General features: G+C 37.6%; 1 protein-coding gene across 1 annotated transcript in view; it reads left to right on the top strand.

Annotated features, from left to right (window-relative positions):
* The window catches only part of LOC124282272 (sphingosine kinase 1-like), a 34,711-nt gene extending 9,214 nt beyond the window's left edge, over positions 1-25,497 (top strand). The window contains 6 exon segments of the mRNA XM_046718226.1: positions 15,340-15,489; positions 18,857-18,873; positions 18,875-18,952; positions 19,465-19,580; positions 20,249-20,469; positions 21,478-25,497. Coding sequence (XP_046574182.1) covers positions 15,340-15,489; positions 18,857-18,873; positions 18,875-18,952; positions 19,465-19,580; positions 20,249-20,469; positions 21,478-22,463 — 1,568 coding nt within the window. The 3' untranslated portion in view covers positions 22,464-25,497.
* The last annotated feature ends 344 nt before the right edge of the window (positions 25,498-25,841 follow it).

Raw genomic sequence — 25,841 nt, forward strand, 5'->3', positions numbered from 1 at the left:
TCGAGCGGGGAAGATTAATTTATATTTTTTTTCTTATTCTTGAAAAAAAAATGACAGGCAGATCCGTAAAACAAGAAATAAAATTGTTCTGGCCTAATTTGAAAATATAACCACAATGAAAAGTTATCTTCTGAACTGTAATAGGTGGATATTGATGTCATAAGAAGATGACAGAACAGCATGTTTAATGTCCATGACATTGACATTATGAGTTAAAATGTCAGGCAGGCCCACCCTGAATCGCCAATGCATGGAGTTTATTAAATGGGCATGGAACGTTTGTGGAATGGTTTTGAATATTTTCTGCTACTCTGCTGCCAAATCATGTACAGTATCTGGCGGGTTTGGTACATTGCATAGACATCTCTCCATTTCAAACCTTAGCAGTTGATCAGCAGCTTCCTTTTTGTTCTGACATTAGGTCTCAACGGTTCTGAAATGGTGTTGGAAATACACTGCCACCTGACATTGAGACATTCCCCATGTACCATCCCAACAGCACCATGACATTGTGCAGTCGGGAGTTGTGGCATCATATGTGGTCCAATAGTACGATGTTTTGTACAATCAAAAGTCAAATAATTATACTTCCCTAACTGATAGCAGTTTTGACATTCATATCCTCCACGCAGGTTATATATGTGTGTTCTATTCAATACAATAACTACTATAACTTCTTTTTCTACATCGACCCGTGATGGTCCGGGTTAGAATGAATCTTCAGTAACCCATGCTTGTCGTAAGAGGCGACTAACGGGATCGGGTGGTCGGGCTCGCTGGCTTGGTTGACACATGTCATCGGTTCCCAATTGCACAGATTGATGCTCATGCTGTTGATCACTGGATTGTTTGGTCCAGACTCGATTATTTACAGACCGCTGTATAGCTGGAATATTGCTGAGTGCAGCGTAAAACTAAACTAACTCCCTCACTTTTTCTACATCTGTATTTGTGTACACATGTAAGATATATATTTTGATTTCCTATGTGCAGTTTCTTTTTGTGACCAGTATATGTCAAGTATTCATGCAATTAAGATGCAGCAAAGTAATTCCAGGAAATTGTCTGAACCTGCCCTGTGGCAGTATTCAGCCCCAGCAGGAAATGTCATTAAAATATGCCAAATCAGAATTTGCAGTTCCTTGTTAATTATTGATTTGCTTTGTAAAGAGAGCCAGTGTTTCTTGAGCAATAAATATGTTTTAATGCTTAGTTTCATATTACTGCATTGAATGCAATCTCAATATGCAGTATTAAAATACATCTGATTTTCAGGAAATATCAACTTAGATAAAATCTACCTAAATTTGATCCCTGCCAGGGTTCTTGGTTTTGAGGCCTAAATAAATCACTGGTTTCATAATCTTGCTTGTCTCCTTTTTCAGCCCATATTGAGCATGTAATCTAAAATTGGTTCATACAATGAAACCTTGTTTTTGCATGGTTAGTTTGTATCCTGGTAATCAGCATAATTTAGATAGCCCAATCTGGATACAATTGCTGGCAGGGACACTTGATATACCAGGTGACATTACTCTGAAAATAGGTTTTGTAAAGCTTGAAATACATCAATCCATATGAATAATCTGTAGAAGAGCTCACATCAGTAGTTTCCCTGTAGGCACTTATTTCTGAACTCATGTTCAGGGCCACAGTATTTTTATCATCAGCCCAGAAGATGTATGTATACACGAACTATGGGGTACATTGGACATGGGTCAGCTGGCCTTATCCTGTGCTTCAAGGCCTTTACTGTAAACGTATTATATTTCGCGCAGGTTTTATTTTCGAGCTTTTCGCGCAAAACATTTTAGCGCGAAAATTTATATACCACGAATAAACCTGTCATTCATTCAGTCCAGCCACGCTCGCCCCTGAGTTGTTACCATAACACATCAAGTTTGAAGACAGCAATCTACGGGAATCTTAAAATGACGACTGATAGTAGCATAAAGAATCTTACTTAACTGTCGCTGTAATGGATTTCCCAAAACATAATTAAATAATGAGCCAAATCCCATCGCCGAATTAGCGAAAACAGCAATGTGTGTTGTGGCTGCCATGGAAATTGGTCACATGACAGATGGTTTGATACAAAACAGATTACCATGAAACGACTCGGAAAGAAATAATACAGCAGTATTTTATTTATTCATTAAGATTTTTTTTACCAGTACATCATGAAGCGAATAGTCACTTAACACTCAATCATCTCATTCACAACAACCCGGCTTGTTTGAAATCACAAAGAGCTTTATATACAGTAGAAGTTAATTCGTCAGATCGTCAGAATTCGGAACATAAACTGATGTGTTTTTCATCTCTTCCGTGAGTAAACGGATTACTGTGTACTAGTATATCGCACAGATAGGGATTTCCTGTGAGTAAGCAATAAACGCCGCCTGACAGGTTAAGCCACTCTTGTTTGTTTTCACTGCTATTAGTGGCGGCCAAAGAGACAGCAATTACTGATTGCGCGAATAATTGACCGCGCGATGTAGTCTAAACTGTCAATTCCGCGAAAATTGCACCACGCGAAAATAAGTACGTTTACAGTATTGTAAGTGTGTTCTTCCCCATTATCATGCATGCTAGTCTGTCGTACAGACCCCGAAGTAAATATATCCAAGAAAGCCCACGCAAGTCTAGAAAATGTGACAAATTTAGATTTCCTCAGCTTCAGAAAATGAAGAAAGTCTCACCGCTCCTTTTCATTATTATTATTTTTTTTTACTATGAACTTTTTTTCAGTGAAATTGTTCATTTCAGAGACTAGTTGTTAGTCTACATGCATGCCAACAGTCAGACATGCATGAATCTTTGGGAAACCATTAGTCTCTCTCACAGTCCCTGAACTACGCAGTGCGAAATAACTAAAAGAAGCATGTATGGATTTTCTTCACGTTGATTCTGAATCTCCCATTTCACTAGGACTTTTTTCAATTCTAAATGGAGTTATTTGTTTCTACTAAAATTACAAATATTCAGAGACTTTGTGTTAGACTACGAAACAATTTGTATGACCTTATATACATGGCCTGTTGATTATGATGCCTATGGTCTTAAGCCTAGGGAATCTGAAGAGAACCAACACACAGACTCAAGGGTGAAAACGGGATAGTCGGAATGGAATATTGGATGATATGATACTTTGGCAACTTGACACCAGTTTCAGATTCATCAGGAAAGCAGTACAAACATTAGCATGACTTTTGGCACGGAAGGAGCATGGCAGTAGCCATCATGGAAAATAGTCAAGCTTTGCTTAAAGACTTAGTAACATTGGTATGTATAGGTTAATCACCCTTACAAGGTAGTTATTTAAATAAACTCTGCGAGAGCTTTAGTCCGACAGAGTTTATTTAAATAACTACCATAGTGAGGGTGATTAAACGGCTTACACCATGAGGGCATACATATTTAATACGCGTGTAATGTATTAGGCATGATGAAGATTATCAAAATGAGTACAATTGTATTGTTTTTAAACACCCTACACATTTTGTCACCCTGCATCTTGAACTGAAGACTGAATAACACCTGTAACAGGTCTCGCGAATGTGGAAGGTGACATATAACCGGTTTACCATCAGTGATCATGACTTGGTTTTGGTTAGGGTAGCCAGCGAACCCTCAAACTACTCAAACATGTTTAAAGACCAAGTGTTGAGTCCGGCTAATAATCTGATGTGGGAACTCTGATTTGACTTGTGCAGTCATGAAGTTGTCTTGCAAGCTGTGTGTAATGTGTTTATCATGTTTGATAGATAAATAAGGCAACAGCATCATTGTAAACAGATAAACTAGTGATAGGTAACTCTAGATATAGGCATGCAGGTCGTCTAGGTCCTGTTTCACAAAGCAATATGGCTATCACAACACCTACCACCTGCCTAGCAGAGCACGAGATATAATGTAAGTGGTAGGTCGGTGGTGTGTCTAGTGATGTTTTATCTCAGATTTCAAATTTTTATTGACCAAGTGTTCAGTGATACCTGACTTTGCTGAAGTGATGCAATGTAGTTTTTAGTCTGCACATAATTTGTGTTTTCCAATATACTGAATCCCCTAGAATGAAGTGTGCAATATACATGAGAGTGCACTATATGCAAGAAACTATGGTATAAACAGATTTATGCGTCAGTGCGATGCTTTATGAAACGTGACACTTGTCTTAATTGGCTCTTTTTTCATGAAAGCACACTGCCCTTTAAATACAACAAATGTTAGATTTGGGATAATTCTGTTAAAGAACCACTAAACTTTGTTTTTGTTACTCTTTTAACCATTACATATGAAGATTTGTGGTTAGTCTTATCGCGGAACACCAAATTTATTCTTTAAAACTTGTGGTTAATTAATACCCGAGCGATTAAAAGTGGCCAAAAAGTCGCCTGCTTCCCTCTAAGCCATGCAGAAACCACAGACAGGTTACACGTAACTCTGTGTCGCCAGAGCACTGCAGTGGCGTCATATGAGAGCGATTTTCAGTTAATTGTATAGAAAATGTGTACTTGCACGCTCATCATTTTGATGATTTCTCGACATCAACGGCGACATGCCGAATCGTTGCTTTGTCGTCAATTGCTCCTAGGGATCGGGCGATGGTGTCCCCATGCACAGATTTCCACAGGACCCGCAGTTCGTGCTAAATGGGTTATGTTTGTGAGTGCGAAGCGTTGTGGAAAGCCTGAAGCGATATCTTACTTGTGTTCAGATCGGCTTCACGGAGTTAAAGAATCAAAACTACTTACTGGTTGTAGTAAAATATGCATATGATTGATGACCATAAAGATTTTCTATGACACAACTTGTAACATAACGATTTCTTCACTCGGAAGTGAGGTGGTGGAAGTAACAATAATATTGTAAGTAGTATTATATTGACACCCACCTTCGCTGCCACGAGAGAAATTGTTATGATATATGCATATGTCATGCAAAATCCTATTGGCCATCAATAAAATACATATTTTACTTCCAATAGAAAGTAGTTTTGATTTTATAACTTTCGGTGAAAACAAACCTAAATACCATTTATCCTCAGACTGGCGGATGTTCCCGACAGAGTGCCGCCATTTTAAAAATACAAAAAAATCTGTTAGAGTTAATGAGATTATAGTTTGTTTTCATCAAGTTAGAAAATCAAGACTACTTTCTACTCGTTGTTAAATATGTATTGGAATCATAACCAAAGCGGATTTTGCATGACACAACTTATAACATAGCGATTTCTTCCACGGAAGGCGAGGTGGGGGTCGAAGTCAACAATACCTGGCGATAAATATCTTGCTACATTCCATGGTTAATGTCCACTCACCAGTATGTAGATACTAGTCAGTAATGTGCGTCTTTATATTTGGTCTTATAATCTTAAATAGTTTATTATCACACTTGTATGCATTTTGAAACTAAATAAAAGCAGGCGATCTGCTGATACTTATAGTGAATTTATAACAGAACTGTAATATCTAGACATTTTATAGTTTACCAATGTGAATCATAATTCGCACACACACCCTAGTTCATGTTGTCTGTCTCATTACACTTCACGCCGAAAACAATGATTCTGTTGAATGCTCACGACAAATGAATAAAAACAAAATGCAAATATTAAAATTAAAACAGATTAAAGTTATAGGAGCGATATCAGGCCATTACCTTGTTGGGAGGAATGTATCCATCAATATCCACAAAACTGTTCCAAATGATGTGTCTTTTAACAGTTTAATATACGAAAAAGTGATAAATCTTTTCAGGTATTGGTGTATAGTCTCATTGGTCACCCAAGATAGCACACCTGGCAACTAATTTGCATAATGTCCGCCTTTCTTTAAAACAGTAATTTAGTTCAAATTAATCAATCAATGTATTGGCGGTTAATCCTTTGAAAGAAGGGCGTTGTTTTTACGCAGACACCCGATAACGACAGAGTGTATTCAGTATAGATTAGTAAATCTACATACATAAACACTACCTTTTGACAATTCCGGCTGTGTAAGATAAAAGTAATTAATCAATCAGCGTGTTATCGGTTAATCCTTTGATCGATGTTTATAATGTTGAATATTTACTCCAGATACAAGAAATGCCAAATGGGAACCTTTGTCGGGTAATCTAAGTGTGTTACCACTAATTATACCTGTTATAAATTCATTAACTGACCATCAAGTGAATGATGACAAATAACATGTGTAGGTTTGTACCACCTAACTTGCGGTTACAACGAGGGAGTATTAATTGCTGTATTGCATGTGAAAACTTATGGGCCGACACTGTTTTGAGAAAACAAACAGATTTTTTACATGACATGATTAAATATCGAGGTAAAACAACACAGAAATGGGATCAATTTGGATCAGTCATTATACAAATAGGGCCCTAACGACACCAATCGGTTTTGACAGAATCGTCTATGAAAACAAGTTGTAACAACTCGGAAACTAGGCAAAGCAGGAGACAAAATTAAATGCCAGTAGATTGTGAGAACATATAGCTTTCATTTTCCACAACAATTGTCCACGATTTCAGGTTTATACAAGCCTGTAAAACGCGATAATTTACCCCTAAAATGTAGATGAATTCTGCATCAGCTCTCAAAGCTATTCCTCATATGACGATCACAGAAGTAGCCAGCTCTGATTAGTTGAAATTTAGTTCGTTGGTGAGAATTTTTAATGCAGGCTGGTGTGTATATCTATCATACACAGTTCTGAAAAACTATTAAGTATTTAGGAATAGGCTTTCTGTCAAATAAATATGTATTGTCTATGAATATGGAAAAGGACTGCTGTCATTTATTATAGGCAGTGGACAGTCAGTGCTTGATTTTGCTCTTATAACTATTTGACAAGTATTTTGTACATAGGACTTCTTTCCAAATGGCACTGAGGAATGATTTGGGCACATGTAATAAAAAGGTCAAAGGATAGCAATACATTAGGAAGTTATGATTAAACTTTCCCCAAAGATATAATCGAAACATCTTCAAGCTTGATGTGATAAGCATCTTCAGAATGGGGCCTTTCTTTTAAAAGATTTTGTAACAATACGTCAAAGGTCAAGGTCAGTGTTCAAGTTCAAGTCAAGGCCATGTAATGTCAAGTGTTTAAAGCATAGTTACCACAGTGTCAGGCTGGTAATCTTGATCCTCTTCACAAACAGTGTACAACAAGCAATGTTGATAATTGTAGCTGCATAACTCCTCAGTATGTTATGTCAAATATTTACTTCTATTATCAATAAGTGATTCGTTTTCTGAGCAGAATGTTATGATAGAATTAGGGAGGCATTGTTCTGACCCCAGAAGAATAACACCGGTTTATTACATGTAGTAGAAGTATCTAAGTAACTGTTCTGCCATACTAATGTCAGCTTCAAGAAATCAGACTTTTTGATTTCATTCAAGCAATTCCCAAAATGTAAACATGCTGGAAATTTAACAGGTTTATTTTCACATTTCCATTGAACACAAACACCTTTTGTAATTATTTAGATGATTACTTTGATACAAAGCAGAATTAAAAATCAACTGTTTGTTTCAGTAAACCTGTATGTTTTACACGTCTCGAACCAGTGTTTGATTCACATGTTAATTTTCACAGTGTTTTTTTATGAATTCTGCATAAATACAAAAAGAGGGTTTCATGGAATACAGTGAGAACAGTGCTTACCAGGCTTTGACCTGAATACTTGACACTGTGTGGTATCTAAATTGTACTTATAACATTGTACAGGCAAACAATCCCCCACAGTTAATGTCAGTTTATGTATGGTTCCCAGATTCAGTAATAAAGTCGACATGTTGTAAAGGACATATCTCAATTCAGATAGAGGCATAACATCTAATGAATTATCATGATCAAACATCGAATGAATAATGATGATCAAATATCAAATAAATTACCATAATCATGATCAAACATACAATACATTATGATCAAACATACAATAAATATAAATAAATAAAACGAAAATAAATTATGATCAAAACATCAATAACACTAAATCCTGACTCATTTGCTGTTTTCATGATTGTACATGAATTAATAATCATGATCAAACATACAATAAATTATGATCAAACATCAAATAAATATAAATATAAGGAAATAAATTATGATCAAAACATCCAATAACACTAAATCCTGACTCATTTGCTGTTTCCTGATTGTCCATTTTTGTTCACAGACCTTTGATATATTTGTTCTGGAGACTTAAGTCCTGAAGTCTCAATGTCAAGGGCTTGCTCAATCACTGGATGATGATATCTGGTTATGGTCTGTTGGCAGTGACTTTCACACTGCATGTGGGAATGATTATGTTGGTTTGTTCACCTGTGGCAAATCAGGTATTACTGTGGCAAATCAGGTATTAGGACATGGTTATTTAATGTTCATGACAACTGACATTCCCTCCAGATACCTGACAGCAAGTGAAGCTTTAGTCACCTTTTGTCACAGGCACTTTATCTCTTACTTACAACCTGGTTTACACAGTTTGGGGCCCAATATTTGAAGTAGATGGAAAACAGAAAGAATAGGCTCCCAAATAAATGTAGTACACATGAATATAAAGTTTGATCCTATGTTACGTGAGTGTTGTCAGGCATGTAGTAGTTTCACGGGCTGCCATCATCTTCATACACACCCAAAATATGTACGCAGCATAAGGTGATCTTCAACCAGTGTGTCAACTGGAATTATGACTGTGATGCTTGATCATAAATTGTAAATTGTTGTTTTTCTCTATTTATTCCCACCCTTCAGTCTTTTTAACCAGCTGATAAATGCTAAATAGCTTCACTGCTTATGTTGTAATGATATATAGGCTACCAACATGCATCTCTTGTCATCAATATGTGGAGTCAACAAGCCTACAAAGGTACTAGCAGAGGTACAGATAAGCTGCGTATCTGCGTAAATTACGCAAATATTTATGTGAAAACTCAATTCCTATAAAGCCTATTGCATACAAGTACGCTTAAAGTTCTGTAAATACTCAATGAATTTGATCTTACGTGTGTACAAATCTTAGCTTGCGTACTGGTGGATAGATAATAAAATAACTGAGGTAGATTGAGATGTTCTATTTCAGCGCAGGAACTTGGCAATTTGCAGTCTTTTTTATCGTTTCTCATATTACAGATCAAATATGAATAGCAAACATGTGAACCAACATTTAACTTTATCATATTTTTACAAATTAAGGAAAATGGCAAAATACCCAATTGAGTTTGAGTGAGGTGGGTACAATTTATTTGGTTACTCAAAGTAAAATTAGGATACCCAATTGAGATGAACACAAGCGAGTACATAACTCAGTGACTCAAAAAGTTATCTGTAGCTCTGTACTAGTTATAGAATGAATGTTCCTGTTTTGAATTCTGCAAAATGATCTGTTGGCTAAACACATCTCGTGTACTTGCCCAATTTAGGTTACACGTGTAAAATAATCCCAATCCATACCACACCTATTTTGTCACTGCTGCTTGGGGATTAGCATTATGATTAGAACTGGGTGTTAGTTATAATCAATATTTAGCTTTGTTGACTTATTCTAGTCCAGTCTTGACTGAGGTCATAAAGCAGTAGAATCTTTTTGAAAACCAAAATGTGAAGAATTGACACTTCAGTATTAGGTCAGGGTGGTATCATTGGCTAAATATGCTCACGGTGACATCATTGGTGTATGTTGTACATGACATATTAAGCATAAACACATGACACAAAGAGCATATACACATGATGACATAAAGAGCATATACACATGATGAGACAAAGAGCATATACTCATGATGACACAGAATATGTACACATGATGACTTAGCATATATATACACATGATGACACAAAGAGCATATATACATGATGGCACAAAGAACATATGTACATGATGACACAAAGAGCATATATACATGATGACACAAAGAGCATATACACATGATGACACAAAGAGCATACATGACACAAAGAGCATATATACATGATGACACAGAACATATATACATGATGACACAAAGAGCATATACACATGATGACACAAAGAGCATATACACATGATGACACAAAGAGCATATACACATGATGGCACAAAGAGCATATACACATGATGGCACAAAGAGCATATATACATGATGACACAAAGAGCATATATACATGATGACACAAAGAGCATATATACATGATGACACAGAATATGCACACATGATGAGCATATATATACACATGATGGCACAAAGAGCATATATACATGACACAAAGAGCATATACACATGATGACACAAAGAGCATATATACATGATGATGACACATGACACAAAGAGCATATACACATGATAGCACAAAGAGCATATACACATGATGGCACAAAGAGCATATATACATGATGGCACAAAGAGCATATACACATGATGGCACAAAGAGCATATATACATGATGGCACAAAGAGCATATACACATGATGGCACATACATGATGGCACAAAGAGCATATATACATGATGACACAAAGAGCATATACATGATGGCACAAAGAGCATATACACATGACATGATGGCACACAAGATGGCACAAAGAGCATACACATGATGGCACAAAGAGCATATACACATGATGGCACAAAGAGCATATATACATGATGACACAAAGAGCATATATACATGATGACACAAAGAGCATATATACATGATGACACAAAGAGCATATACACATGATGGCACAAAGAGCATATATACATGATGGCACAAAGAGCATATATACATGATGACACAAAGAGCATATACATGATGGCACAAAGAGCATATACACATGATGGCACAAAGAGCATATACACATGATGGCACAAAGAGCATATATACATGACACAAAGAGCATATATACATGATGACACAAAGAGCATATATACATGATGACACAAAGAGCATATACACATGATGCCACAAAGAGCATATACAGTAAAGATGTACAATAAAGATGACATCATGGACATATACACACATATATACTTAAAACAATAATAAGTACCAAATCCTATGCAAACATGCTGAATCTGCTTCAAGGACACACCCTATAGCTAGGTCCTGCACCTCAACATTGTATCATAATACACATCTTATATGCATGACATCACTATCATCATGTCATTTAAAATTTCTGACTGCTTTTAACATTTGATTCACATTTTCGCGTCCCAAATTCTCAAGTATGTGGTATCTCACATGATATCAAAGTTAATATTTATGCAAAAATTATCTGTACAGAGCAAAACCTTTGACCTATGAGCAACTGGAGATTATGTGACCTGAATGAGCTAGTTTAGTTATATCAGCATTAATTTATGAGGAACATGTAATCTATTATTCCAAGGTCTTAATACATTGTTCTTGTTATTACCCTAATAGACGGTTTCTTTTGTGACATAAAAAATGTTGTTGTTTTTATCTTGCTGGGACATTAGGGAGATTGGTAGTTTTGTTGGAACCACACCATTTGTAATTGTTTTTGGCATCCAGAAATATTTATGTCACCATCTTCAATAATTGATATTGACAGTAGCAGATGACCTTGCCCAGATGAACATAACCATGCCATCTGTTGTGTAGATTCCGATGGATGTCAGTCAATATGTCAGTTACAGAACTGTCAATATTTTGTACCTGATGGAATCATTGGGTTGATTGGTTAGTTGTTTAACGCCAGATAATTCCAGATGGGTGTAAATACAATCGTGACAATTAGCATAGCGCAAAACTATAATACCCAGTCAGACTCACAGAAAACAATTTCGCAAATAACTCTGCCCCTTTGGCCTGATATGCTATTCAAAAGAAAAAGATAGAACACCTAAATGCTTGATAGATTTCTTGTTAGTCTGTCATAACATAACATGTAAAAATTGTATGTTCTGTAACCTTTTTAATTGTATACTTAACAAATACAAAGTTTGGCGAAAGATGTTACCTGTTGCTATAGTTACATAAATCAGATGACCAAAATCGTTGTTTAGTATCCTATACATGTTAACATTCCATTGTATGTATCAATATCTTTTAGCAATGACAGAATGTGTAGTTCATCGAGCCAATAACACATCAGTAATGTGGCATTCATTTTTCTGTTAGTATCATAACACAGTGTGTTAGTATTACCTGGCCGTAAACGGCTTCTTTCCCACCTGCCCTTTAAACAGAATCCATAACTGTAACTTGATGAATATATATGAACCATCTGGAACAGGAGTACTAGAAAGCAGAGAAAGAGCTCTCAACATGAAGAGTAATAAAATAGATAGGGTAGAGGGGAAGGTATTAGTAAGTCAATGAAGGTCTCTTGTGGAGAAATGATAGCCAAAAGTTATTTCTATTTAATGTTTTGGGTGACTTGATGTGGTTTGGAATCAAATCAAACATTTGATACTGATATGTTCAGGACTGTTATTTAGCCTGATCCGTGTTCATTATGAGATGCACATAATGAAAATGTGTAAAGGAAAATGGGCATAGGTCCTGTGAGCAGTATTTAATGATGAAATAAAATACCTGGCTTAAATGGCATATTTTGTTTTGTAAAAGTTAAATCCTGAATTACTTAATCGTAGATATTCAATGTAAATGTTAAAGGTCACATGCAACCAAAAAATCAAACATAATTAAAACACAATTATCACTTATTCATGACATATAATATACATTGCTGGTTATGAAAAAACATATAAACAAAATTATAAGCGTACAATCGCAAATCAAAAGTGCAATATTGTGTACTTCGGTTTACTTCCCAAGAAACGAAGCAGCCGGGATACCGAACCCAGTCAGAGCCTGTCTTATTATTGTGTATATGTGTAATGTACATAATGTGACAGAGACCAAAACTCATGTGGCCATAAATCAATGCATTTTGTTTATGGTGTATAGCCTGATTGGTGTTAAGTTCAAATTGCATGTGGTCAGTGAGCTGTGTATTGAATATTGTCATTAGCAGACAGGCAGGCAGACACACAGGTGTCAATAAAACAAGACATTGAGTTTTGTCTGTGACAACGACATATCTATATCACAGTTAGAAATTCTGTCAACGCTAAATAATGACATTGCTTTTAAGTATCGAACTGAGAAAGTGACTCGGTAAGAAGAACGTGTGGTGAAATTATATAAACATTTAATTTACTGTCATAACATATAAAAAGCTCGCGCCTGTGAGATATCAACAAAACATTAGAAAAATAGCTCACACCAAAGCCTTCACCGAGTATTCACCCGACAACCAGCTTTCAAGCTGCGCAAACCTATTTCACTGCGCACGTGCTATGAGCCCAGGCCAGCTGTTGAAACCCGTTTTCCCCAGAAAAGTCTGGGGAAAATTAGTGAAACGTTTGAACTCCGATTTCGCGCGGTTTTTTTCATCGCGTTATTTTTCAACTTTATAAGTTGAATTTGCATTTTTGACGATTTGTTTCGGTTAGTCCATACCAAAAGGTATCAGAATCTGCAAAGTTGTGTTTTACGTTGCATGTGACCTTTAATTGGAAGGACTGTCTGACTGACTGACTGACTGACACACTCACTCACTCACTCATAGATATTTAATGTAAATTGTAATTGTCACCTTCAAAAACAAAATGTCGTGTTTGATCATTATGGCAGTGTATGAAATAAGGCCCGTCTGACCGCCTGAGACGGGCTAGATTTCTGACGGACGGTCTAAATTTACAGCTAGCCAGCCCGATGATCTGGTTAAATTTTTTTAGATGTTCCATTCATCTGGGATAATTCCCCAGATCTGGTCTGGTTAAATCCTTTTTGGGCTGGTAACATTTTGAAGTTACCAGCCCTGATGTCTGGCTGGGTTTTTGGCTCATTTCATACACTCATTATGGTAGTGTATACTTTCCACTCATGTACAGTCTCTTAGGTGGAAATTTCAACACTTGCATGCAAAGCCTAACAAACTAGACTGTATTTCAACACATGATGAACTAAGTATGCTAGGCACACAGATGTAAGACAACATCTATGTATTTATGTCTCGTGTAATGTTTGTTTGCTGTCCTCTGTGCAGATCACGTGTTGGTACCGGATGACATTGACATGTTTAGGAGAAATAGATCTCTGATGATTAACCATGTAAACTGCTTTATACCCAGGTCTGCTATACAGATGGTCTGCTAGGACTAATCTGCCTAATTTGGACTAATCTGTCTAATTTAGAGAATTGCAACAGTTTGACCAAACTTAGCCTTGCTCCAAGGCTGTACTGAAGGCTAAGCCCATGGATGTATAGTAATTCTATCCTTTAAAGAGCCAAGTCAAGATAAGCAGACAGTTCTAAGGATGCCAGTTTGTTACAGGGATATATTTTTCTTTTTAGAAATTATCATTTATATTATTAATTATTACCTTGAAGACTTGTGCAAGTCTAGACCAAACTGTCTGGTCAGTTTTAGCAGTGGTCCATTGTGACTTGTATCCTTTCCAGACATGCAGTGCTGTCTACTAACATTTTCACAGTCATGATCCCAGATAGCATTCAGACGTTGGCCCAACATTGGCAATGGTTTTGCCAACATTGCCAACGTTGGGCCAACATCCGAATGCTATCTGGGATGCTGATTAAAGACGTATGTAGGATATTTTTGATGGGTACAAATCTTCATTCATAGATAACAGATTCTTTTTGTGCCATTGACAATTTCATAGCTATGAAGTGAAGTGAACTTGACAAGTCTAACCATAAGCAAGTCTATGAGGTATGGTTGAGTATTTACCACATCTTTCCATTGTTGGACACATTAGTGATTGACATTATGAGCATTATGAACACTTCCCACATTATGCTGATGTGATCAGGTAATAGTAACAAACCTTGACCACCCATTTGTGAGGTGTTGCTGTTCTGTAGCCGATTATAGTTGCTACTAGCATTAGAATTCCTGAGGGGTTGGGAAACATCTGGGCCGGTGGGGTAGCCTAGTGGTTAAAGCGTTGGCTCATCACGCCGAAGACCCGGGTTCGATTCCCCACATGGGCACAATGTGTGAAGCCCATTTCTGGTGTCCCCGCCATGATATTGCTGGAATATTGCTGAAAGCGGCATAAAACTAAACTCAGTCAGTCAGTCAGTGGGAAACATCTTTGTAATATGCCATGTGGGGCTTTTGTCTCCAATTAAGCAGGCACAAGATACAACTGTGTTTCTTTCTAAAGGGATGTTTTTTTCAGAATACTCTTGCAGATAAATCATTCCACTCAGCTTCTGTAGTAAATGTTTGCATCTACTATGGGAGTGATATGACAATGGATGACCTCACTCACTCACTCACTCACTTACTCTTTGTCCCCAGATCTCGACTCCTGCTGCCCCCCACCCCCTGGGCGACTCCTTATCCTCATCAACCCCCACAGTGGTCCAGGAAAGGGGCTGCAGATCTTCGAAAATGAAGTCAAGCCAATGCTGGAGGAGGCTGAGATCCCCTACAAGATGAAAGTCACAGGTAGGTGTGTGCTTCAGGCAGCCGAACAGGAGATATCAAACTTATATGTTAACAGGAGATATCAAACTTATATGTGGAGCTGTGATTGCTTATGTGCCAACCACCAAGTACTTGACAGATAAAACACTACCCCTGTTTACAAGACCTGTAATGTTTCACAGTTCAGTTGTTTTCCTACCACATTAAGCTTACTGTACATGCTGTAATATAACTGGAATACTGTTCAAGGGGGTGTTAAACCTAGCCCATTATATATTATTCTCTATTTTAAAACCCTTATTTGAAACACTTGTGTTTTGTGTTCAGAAATATAAATTTAAAGTCCCTACTGAAAGTGTAGAGGCATGAAAACAGAGACAACAAAGATTACACTGATGCAGTACAGATATTGACCAAATATACTTGTCTCTTTTTGAAAATTATACTTTTATCTGTATTTTCTTTTCCGTCAAAACTAAAGTTGACAGGTTAAAATGAAAATTAAGTTCAATTAAAAATAATTTTGTTGTTTAACTTTTTGAATAATCCTTTTGCAAATTTATATCACCTGTGTGTATAACATTAATTGTTCAGAGGTTGGTACCAGTAATTACTCGACTTACTGTTTTCATGTGTGCAGTTGTATGACTGTGTTCGAATGAGGGTGTGTCACAGTGTGTTTAGTTATGAGGGGAAAATATGAAACCTTCTGCTCATTTTAAACCTGACTGATACGGGACCTTCACTACCCTGGGTGAGGGTCCGTTCTTTGTAGCAGGGTTTCAGCAATTAAATACAAAATGTCAATTTCCAAAAAGAAATTCAAAAATATTTTGTTCAATATACCTTTAACTTTGGATAACATGAACTCTTTTTTAGACCAACTCCAAACTGTGCTAACGATTCAGATTCTTGTACCGTTGTCAAGCATCTGTCTCGAAGTCCCCAAACCACATTAATTTCCCTACTGAAGTAGTTATCCATAAGTGCTAAAGCCCTAAATAAAGCAAGTCTAACTTCTAAAATGCCACTGAAAAGAAGAAATATTTTGTTGTTGGTGACCTTTAACTTTGGACAACATGAACTTGAAAAGACCAACTCCAAACTGTGCTAACAACCAGCCATTGTGTATGTAGGACATGTAGTAACCATTGAGTGATCTATCTTATCTCCATGATACTCTGTAAGTCAGGGAGAAGTAAGCCCTGTCATTGGAGTGTTATCATGGCCATTATGTAATGTGTAGTGGCAGATGTGTGGTGTCCTGATTAACAGAAACATCATATCATATTAATCCTACATGCCACAATCTTGTCATGCTCTGTCTGTTTCCGAATAATTATCTTTGTAGTGTCTGTGCACTTGTGTGTGTTTGTGTGTTCATTTTGAAATGTAAGCACTAACTTGTTGAGGGACATTTTTTTTATATGGATAATGGATATTGCTTTTCTTTATTTGCAAATTGTTAACTTTGATCAGGGGCGGTGGGGTAGTCTAGTGGTTAAAGCATTGGCTCGTCACGCCGAAGAGCCGGGTTCGAATCCCCACATGGGTACAATGAGTGAAGCCCATTTCTGGTGTCCCCCGCCGTGATATTGCTGGAATATTGCTAAAAGCGGCTTAAAACCAAACTCAGTCAGTCAGTCAGTTAACTTTGATCCAAAAGAGACTGATTAGTCATTTAAAAGTCAGTGGATATGGCTCCCAAATCTTCTGGAATATTTAATATGGTCTGTTTCAAAAGATGAAATTGGAGGTATTTTTTAAAGGTATATTTTGTTAGATCAGTTTTGTAAAGCAGATTTTATATTCCTAGTGTGTGATGTTGAAGTGAAAGTCAGAAATATTGCTTCAGTTGTTACACTCTTTGAATACACTGAAAAGACATGGTTAGGACTAAACAAGTAAATAGTAAGTGGAACATATTTTTGTTCATCATGGTATATTTGTTCAATATCATGATTAATCTAGGGTAAGACTGGCAACTATATAAATTTATAGTAAAGTAAATAAATATAACTTGTATGTAATCTTTATTATTTCTGAGACCATTATGTTGCAAATATAGAAAAATATATTTGCTAGCTACAGAGCCCTGTGTCAATGTAAAGCAACATCCATGTTTTATAAGTGTCAGGTGACTAGAGGTAAGTCAGCTGTCAGTCTTGTTGATGCCTGGCAACAAGTGATACATATAATCATTGTAATGTTGCATCCTGTTCAGTAATATGAGCTGTTATATACATGTTTAACACACTACATAAAACAGGTGTGTCACAATATGTCTCGATGATTTGCATGGTGTGTCTCACTGCAGTCCTTGGTTCAAGTTGTTGAGAGGAAAAATGCTGGCAAAGCTGTCACCTCTTTAGAGTTTTTTTTATTGACTATTAATTGATGTCTACTATTATGCTTATATGGTAACATGCTATCAAATCTCAAGAGGTTTTTAAGACTGATTTAGGATTAATTTTCACAGATACAGTGTATTAGGGATTTGGATGGAACAACATGGTATAAAATAGCTGCTGGGACCAATTTTGATGCACTTTCTGTTGAAATAATAATTGGTGATGATGATTACCGGTAATAAATTGGTAAAATTACCAAGGACTTCCAGTATAAGCCTTACTTGGCATGTGTTTCATATTACCAAAATGTTCCTATGCTTCTGAAAACACAATATATATTATTGACCCATATGCAACAGAAGCTGAATTTTACATGTTAAAAATAATGCAGAATATGAGTCTAGCAAAGCAAGATTTATGGATGTCAACACTTCTATATTGTGAATAACACAACTTTCGGAGTGTATGCTTGCTCCTTCATCATGTGAATGGTAGGGCGTATAACGGGAGATATATATACATACATGAAGCACTTACAAAGAAAAGCTCCCAGGTTTATTTGGCCTTGGCAACTGCCCAGCATGCATTAAGATGGCCATGCCAGCAAGCTATGGCGGCCCTTACCTGATTCCTGTTCTTGCATGGAATGTTGTTCATAATATCAATCACTACATTTTCTGGTCCTGGGTGCCGTTGTATAAAGCGATCTTTGCGCTAAGGTGACCGTAACTCCCATACTTTAACACTGACTTAAGGTAGCCTTAGCGCTAAGGTTGTTTTGAACAACAGCACCCTGGGCCTAGATTTTCGAAGCTCTCTTAGCGCTAAGATAGTCGTAAGTGCCATTCATTAACATTAACTTACGACTATCTTAGCGCTAAGATAGCTTCGAAAATCTAGGCCCAGAAACATTACCATACATCCAGGCTAGATATGACTGGAATATTAGAGAGCAGCAGTATTGACAACAGACAGAAAACATGCCTCAAATAAGTTCTTCATAGAGTCATCTCAGTAAGACACGTCCTGTATTTCAGAGTATGCTGGCCACGCCCCGAGACCTGCTGCAGACACTGGCGCTGAGTGAATGGTATGCAGTGGTCATTGTGTCCGGCGATGGCTTGATATATGAGGTATGGATGTTACCATTGTTAGACATACCTAGGGTGCTAATCAGTACTAATACCGCTTCTCTTGGGTTAATCATACAATTATATTTATATAGTACAATGACGAGACAGTGTTTTTATAAAGGGTGTTGGATAACTTAAGGTATAAGTAGATATGGGAATTACCTCTTACCTTCACAAAATGACAAACATGGTGAAAAATTATCTCAGAGGACAGTCCCTGTATAGTAACTGGCCAGATGTAATAACATCGTATGTTTGATGTAATATCATAGTTTGTCATAGCATAATTGATCCAGATTTGAGTAACTATATCTTAATCTGATGGTAGTTACAAGATACAAGAATTTGTCATAGAACTCGATACATCTTGACTTCTTCATCTAACATACAAAAGTGACAATGTCTGCTCACATTGATGTAATTGTTGTGGTTTTAGCTTTGAAGAAAGTGGTTTTTTGCTTCTCTTTTTAATGAATTCTCATATGACTAAATGCCACTGTGTTGTCCTCCAGGCTATCAATGGGCTCATGGAGAGGCCGGACTGGGAGAAGGCAATCCAGATTCCCATGGGATGTATTCCTGGTGGCTCCGGCAATGCTCTCTGCTGCTCCATCAACTATTCAGCAGGGTGAGGAGCTTGATGCTTTTACCGTCTGCTTCACTGAAGCATTTAACAATTAAGTTTGATGAACTGATTGTGGTTGATAGTTGTTGTAAGTTGTACTGTAGAATGCATGCGGAATGCATTTTGTATTTATTTCTGCAAATTAATGTCTGTTGACATGTAGGATAAAGTCCTGTTGGACTGTTTGGTGTATCATAGAAACAAGGAGACATACATGGGGATTTTCCTCATCTAAAGGTGAGGTGAGGTGAAATGGGTTTAATGTCGCACTGGAGAATATTTCGCTCATATGACGACGTGCATGCGTGTGTATGTGTATGTGCGGCTGCTTGTACTAGCCCAGACTGAAGCTGGTTTTATAGGGCTAGCCCACTGAGATACCATGCCACAGTGAAGCATGAATACCCCACTCAGACATATTATACTGACTCCGAGCCGACCAGTCCTTGTTGTACCCATTAATGCCGAGAGCCAGGCAGGGATCAACAAGTACCATATTTTAACGTCTTTCCGGGTGGATGCTCTAACCACTACACCACGGAGGCGGTCCCTCATCTAAAGGTGCTTGGGGTCCATATGAAATGGTGTGAGTGTTTGTTAGGAGGCCGGGATGAGTTTCTAATAAATGATCATGTCTTTAATGTCATATATATTGCCATTACTCCCCTCAGAGAGCCAGTGATCATGAATGCCGTGCTACACTCCACCTTCATCCTCATCAAGCATAAAGTTGTTCCCATGGACCTGGTGCTGATCCAGACACCTTCACAGAGGATCTTCTCCTTCCTGTCTGTCACATGGGGCATCATGGCCGACATTGACTTCGAGAGCGAGAAGTACCGCAGTATCGGGGAAGCCAGGTTCACTCTCGGGGCCATCAAACGGATTCTCAGTGAGTACCACCCCAACGGGGATGTTGGAGAATAGGTACCTAGCCTCCTGTGCTAGTCAGGGTGAATAAATAAATTGGTTGGTGAGGCTTGGTGACTTGGTTCATGGCATGTCGTACCCCGACACCCTGGATCAAAATATCAATCATTGGTTTGTCTGGTCCAAACCCGTTCAGTAGCTCCAACAATTCATGGCTTGTTTGGACATGATGTGGACTGAAATCCTTACATTGTACAGAAGTGGAAGCTTTGTTCAGTTCACCTGATGTTTTTCTTCTAGGAATGTCAAGGCATAGATTTTGGTTTCTATTTAGATAAAAATTCTGTTATCGGTCATCAACTATGAAGTATTCTGATGGTATGAGTGTTATAACAATATTCTTTTCCCAGGAATTTTGACTTTGTATCAGTTGCACCTACCAGGATATAAATTCAGAGAGTCAGATGAGCTACAGCTCTGATTTACTTGCAGTAATATATTATCAGGGATTGAAACATTTAAGAATCTGCACTCGCCCTGCAAGGCGAGTAATATGAACTTTCCAGTCGTCCTTCTAAAATTGTACTTGCCCTATAGATCATGCATCACAATGAATATAAATTTACATTATTTAATTTCAAAATGTTTGCTTGGAATAAAAATACAATAAACATTACTTACTTTGTCTTGGTTCAAAAACTTTGACAAACTTGAATTCGTTCACTATTTAAGACAGCTGAACTTAAAGGAAAAAGAAAAATGTTACTTTTGGGTCAGAAAACATACTCGTCCTCTAGGACAAGCAAATTATGTTTTTCGATTGTCCGAAACAAATTTTACTCATCAATACGAGCGGACGAGAGGAATTTTCGAGCCCTGATTATGCCACACCACAATAAACAATATACTGAACATTTGCAGTTAAGTAAGACTAAGTAGGTTCTAGTGCTTTCATGAGGCATAATGTCATGGACATGTACAAACAGTCCTGTCATTAATTTTGTCATTTCATGATCAATTTGCTTTTCAGATTTACGCTCATACAAAGGAAAAGTCTCATTCCTCCCAATTGCTGAATACAGTCCCAAGGGTGTTAATGGAGAAACTAAGAATGCTGTTTTGACCAAGATCCGTAGATTTTCGCTACGGAGTTGCAGTAACAGTAAAAGCACACTAAGTTCCGGCAGCATTGACAGACTGTCTGCGTTCGGTTCCCAGGACCTTGTCAGCTCAGATCAGAACCCCAGCAGCTCCCAGCTGAGCCCCTCCAACTCCAACGGGAGCATAGGCGAGGTAAACGGCAACATGGCTGACCAGGTGCTGAACCTGCAAGAATCTCAGGAACATTCCATTCTGACCAACTCCGCCAACAGATGCAGCATGGACAGCAGCGGGGACTTCTCCTCAGACAACAACAAAGGATGTGGAGATGCTGCACAAACTCTGGAACCTGTAAACAGTACGACAAACGGTCACTTTGCGCATGGAGCATCCGGTGATACTAATCAGGGTTTGGGAAATAATGTGAAACTGGAGAGGAGTACCTTAACAGCTTCAGGAAGCCATGGCGATATTGAAATAGAGACAGAAACGGTTTCAGCCAAAAAGTCTGAAAACCATGGTATGTCTTATGCTCTTCTGCCTCCTCTAGATCAGCCGGTACCTGACAATTGGGTTGTTATAGAGGATGGGTTCATCTTAGTTAGTGCTTTATACCAAACCCATCTTGGTAGTAAGATGCTAGCAGCACCTCAAGCTCATCTTAGCGACGGGTTCATGTACCTTATGTTTATCAGAGACGGTATTCCACGAAATACACTCTTAAGTCTGTTTCTGTCTTTTGGTGAAGGCGGACATGTAGATTCTCCATATGTGGAGATTGTGAAAGTGCTAGCATTTCGGTTGGAGCCATCTTCGACAAACGGGAATATTATGATTGACGGTGAACGAATTGATGTGACCCCTCTCCAATGTCAGGTTCTACCTCAGATTAGTAGAATTATGGCGATTCAGTAATCAAGACGTTTCCTGTAGTACGATGGATGATGTCAAGATGGATGTTTATTGTTAATAGCATCTGCCGTGAAGCTGCCAAGCTATAGAGGATGCGATTAGTGTGTATTTATTCCAGGTTTGTGTGGACCACATTTACTCACAGATATACTTGTGGTGTGTACTGGAAGATGACGCGTAGGTTTCAAATTTGTGGAGATGAATGCACTAGCCTCCAGCTAGATTTGTTTTTGTGTACTTCATGTATTATGGTGTATTGTGGCTAAATACACAATACGTCATAATGCATATCAGTGGATGTATTAACATTTTTTATTTAATTTTTGAAGCATATTTGGGATAAATGTGTGATATTGTGGCTAGATTAAGTATGGTTGAACTTAATATGGTTTTTAGTGCATAATGGCTTGATATGCATTATATATATTACATTATGGTGGCTTGATAGATGCTTCAGTGGATGTCAGTTATATTTGCACTGCATGACATATTTGGGCTGGAGGTGCACCATGGATACATACACATTATTGTATGAAGCATGTTCGTTGAATTCAGAGTTATATGTGCACGGTATTTAATCTTTACGTCAGAAGAACACTAGATATGCACTGTTGGATGTATTATGTTGGCTTGATAAGCTCTATTGTTGATGTCAAAGTTATTTGTGCATTGTATTGCATATAGGGACCAGATGTACAGATAGTGCATGATGTGGCTGCAAATGCATGATATGCTCTAAATACACTATAGTGCCTGGTATATATTGTTTTTTGCCATATTAAGCACCATGGGAGCTTGGAAAATTTAGCAGTGTGTGTCGGAAGGGGAAGGGTTGGGCTCGTTGACAAAATGCACAGTAAGTCAAACTGTCGTCTGAGATCCAGGAGTGAACAGACTTCGTTCAAACACTGTTATAACAGAGATCCTTGCCATAAGAAAAGAATAGGGCAATGCAATATGTTTAATGCAGGGACTGAAAAGAGTGAGGAAGTGGAGATTTGTTGACACTGTTCGTGTATCTGGTCTTGATTTTTGCTTCCTGACAAATGTCAAAACTCTTGTCTACAAGTACAGTACTCACCTTCTGCTTATGAAAAGTAAATATTCAAATATATAACAGTAAGCCGCATGGACATTTTCAGGCTATGAACATGAAGAACATGGTGTTTATTAGGGCTGGGACTGGGCCCAATTTTCTACATGGGTACCCCATCCCGTATTACCCTACTATACCCTGATACCCGTTATGTTTATTCCTGACATCAAATTTGTAAGAAATGGCAATATATTCTTCAGCACAGAGGCTAAAATTTCAAGTTTTTCAATATCTTAAACATGTATATAATATTCAAAACAGGTGTCTGTAAATTATGTCCAAATCTTCAAAGACGATACAACCTTTTAATCATGAAGGAATAACATATTACATTGTTTAATCTATTAATCACATGATCATAACGGGTGTTGAGACGGGTACCTGGGTCCAACTCATTGCCCACCCGTCCCGGGAATCCGTGTTACCCGTCCCAGCCCGAGTGTTTATAAAGATTACATGTTGTTTGGTGTTAAAGTTAGGTGCTTAATGTGGCAACTACATCCTGGTGGATTGTTTGTGGTGTCTGCACGACTTTGCAGGTGGCCGTGTTGTAGACAACAAGTGTTTGGCCAGTGAGGGGCAGTAACTTACTGCAAAGAACTACTTAATGGTTGGTAGTATAAAAGCTTGTCTGTGATCCAAGCCATGACTGGAAAAATTTGGAATCAAATACTCTGGTAGTGTATTGCTTCCTTGATCAGTGTCATGTGACTATCATGTGACAGTCATGTGACTTGTAATGCACCTAACTTGTAACAAAATGTCACCATACACTGTTCAAGAAGAGTCTAGATTTATTATTAGCCTGGGTTTCAGTGTGTATTTATGCAAATAAAGTTTATTGAATTTTTGAAAATATTTATATATTTTCCAGAGTCTATGCAAAGATGAAAAATGACAGTTGGAACTTGCACAAATCCTTGTGAAAGATGTTTTATTATACTCTTGAATATGTGATTGTAGTGTTTAGAATCTATATGGCTCAAATTCATGGCATTTAGTCAAGAGTATACCGGTATGTATATTTGTTACACTGTAGATAACACTGTGGGTGTGAATGTGTATTTGATAACTGAATGGTCTATGTATTTACCAGGTGTCCAGGTTGGATTCCCTCCGTGGGTACAATGTGTGAAGCGCATTTCTATTGTCCCCCACCGTGATATTACTAGAATATTGCAAATAGTGCTGTAAAAGTAAACTCACCTCACTCACTCACTTCAACCAGGAGGCACAAGAAGACTGCACACTGGATCATCTATTTGGACGTTATCACCGTTGAGGTCAGGGTCAAGGTCAGCTGGGTCATTATTATTAACATTTAAATACTCATTTGAGTTTTCCTGTATATTTAATGCCATATAAAGATTTGTTAAAAAACATGGCTGGAGTGTGAGTAAGATGATACAAGCTTCCTTTCTCATATTTATGTTGTCACTTTGACCCATTCGTTATGTGAAATAGATTGTACAGTTATTCATTTAAAGTCTATTTATTTCAATATTTTGTAAAGTAAAGATGGGCTTGAAAACAATCAACATTTATTTTTGTTGAATATCACATTCCATATTGACCGACATGTACTGACATAATGGGTCAAAAAATATTTTATTTGGAATCATTAAAGCAAGGTCAGCTTCAAGGTCTGTGCCATATGTCATGTTGTCAGTTCATCGGAACAAAAATGTCATTGATTAGATTCAACAAAAAAAATTAAGTCATATCAGAAATCTGGCATTCAATGAATGTGAAAGGCCTTTTACAGTAAAATTTCTTAATGTATCTACTACAAGTGATCAACTTATACAAGTTAGTTTCTAAATGCTGGGACAGTGGGGTAGCCTAGTGGTTAAAGCATTTGCTCGTCATGCTGAAGACCTGGGTTTTATTCCTCACATGGGTACAATGTGTGAAGCCCATTTTCTGGCGTTGGCCACAGTGATATTGCTGGAATAGTGCTAAAAACGGTGTAAAACTACCATATACTCACTCACGGTTAAATGTTAAGGGCGGTGGGGTAGCCTAGTGGTTAAAGCGTTGGCTCGTCACGCCGAAGACCCGGGTTCGATTCCCCACATGGGCACAATGTGTGAAGCCCATTTCTGGTGTCCCCCGCCGTGATATTGCTGGAATATTGCTAAAAGCGGCGTAAAACTAAACTCAGTCAGTCAGTCAGTCAGTTAAATGTTAAGTTCATATTGTGAGCACTGGTTTGGGAGTTGAGCTTGAGAACTTAAATATATCTATGTGCCTGTGTGTGTGAGATCTCAGTCCTAGTTTGAATA

Source organism: Haliotis rubra, unplaced genomic scaffold (genome assembly GCF_003918875.1).
Source record: "Haliotis rubra isolate DU_JTF1 unplaced genomic scaffold, ASM391887v1 Scf297, whole genome shotgun sequence".
NCBI lineage: Eukaryota > Metazoa > Mollusca > Gastropoda > Lepetellida > Haliotidae > Haliotis > Haliotis rubra.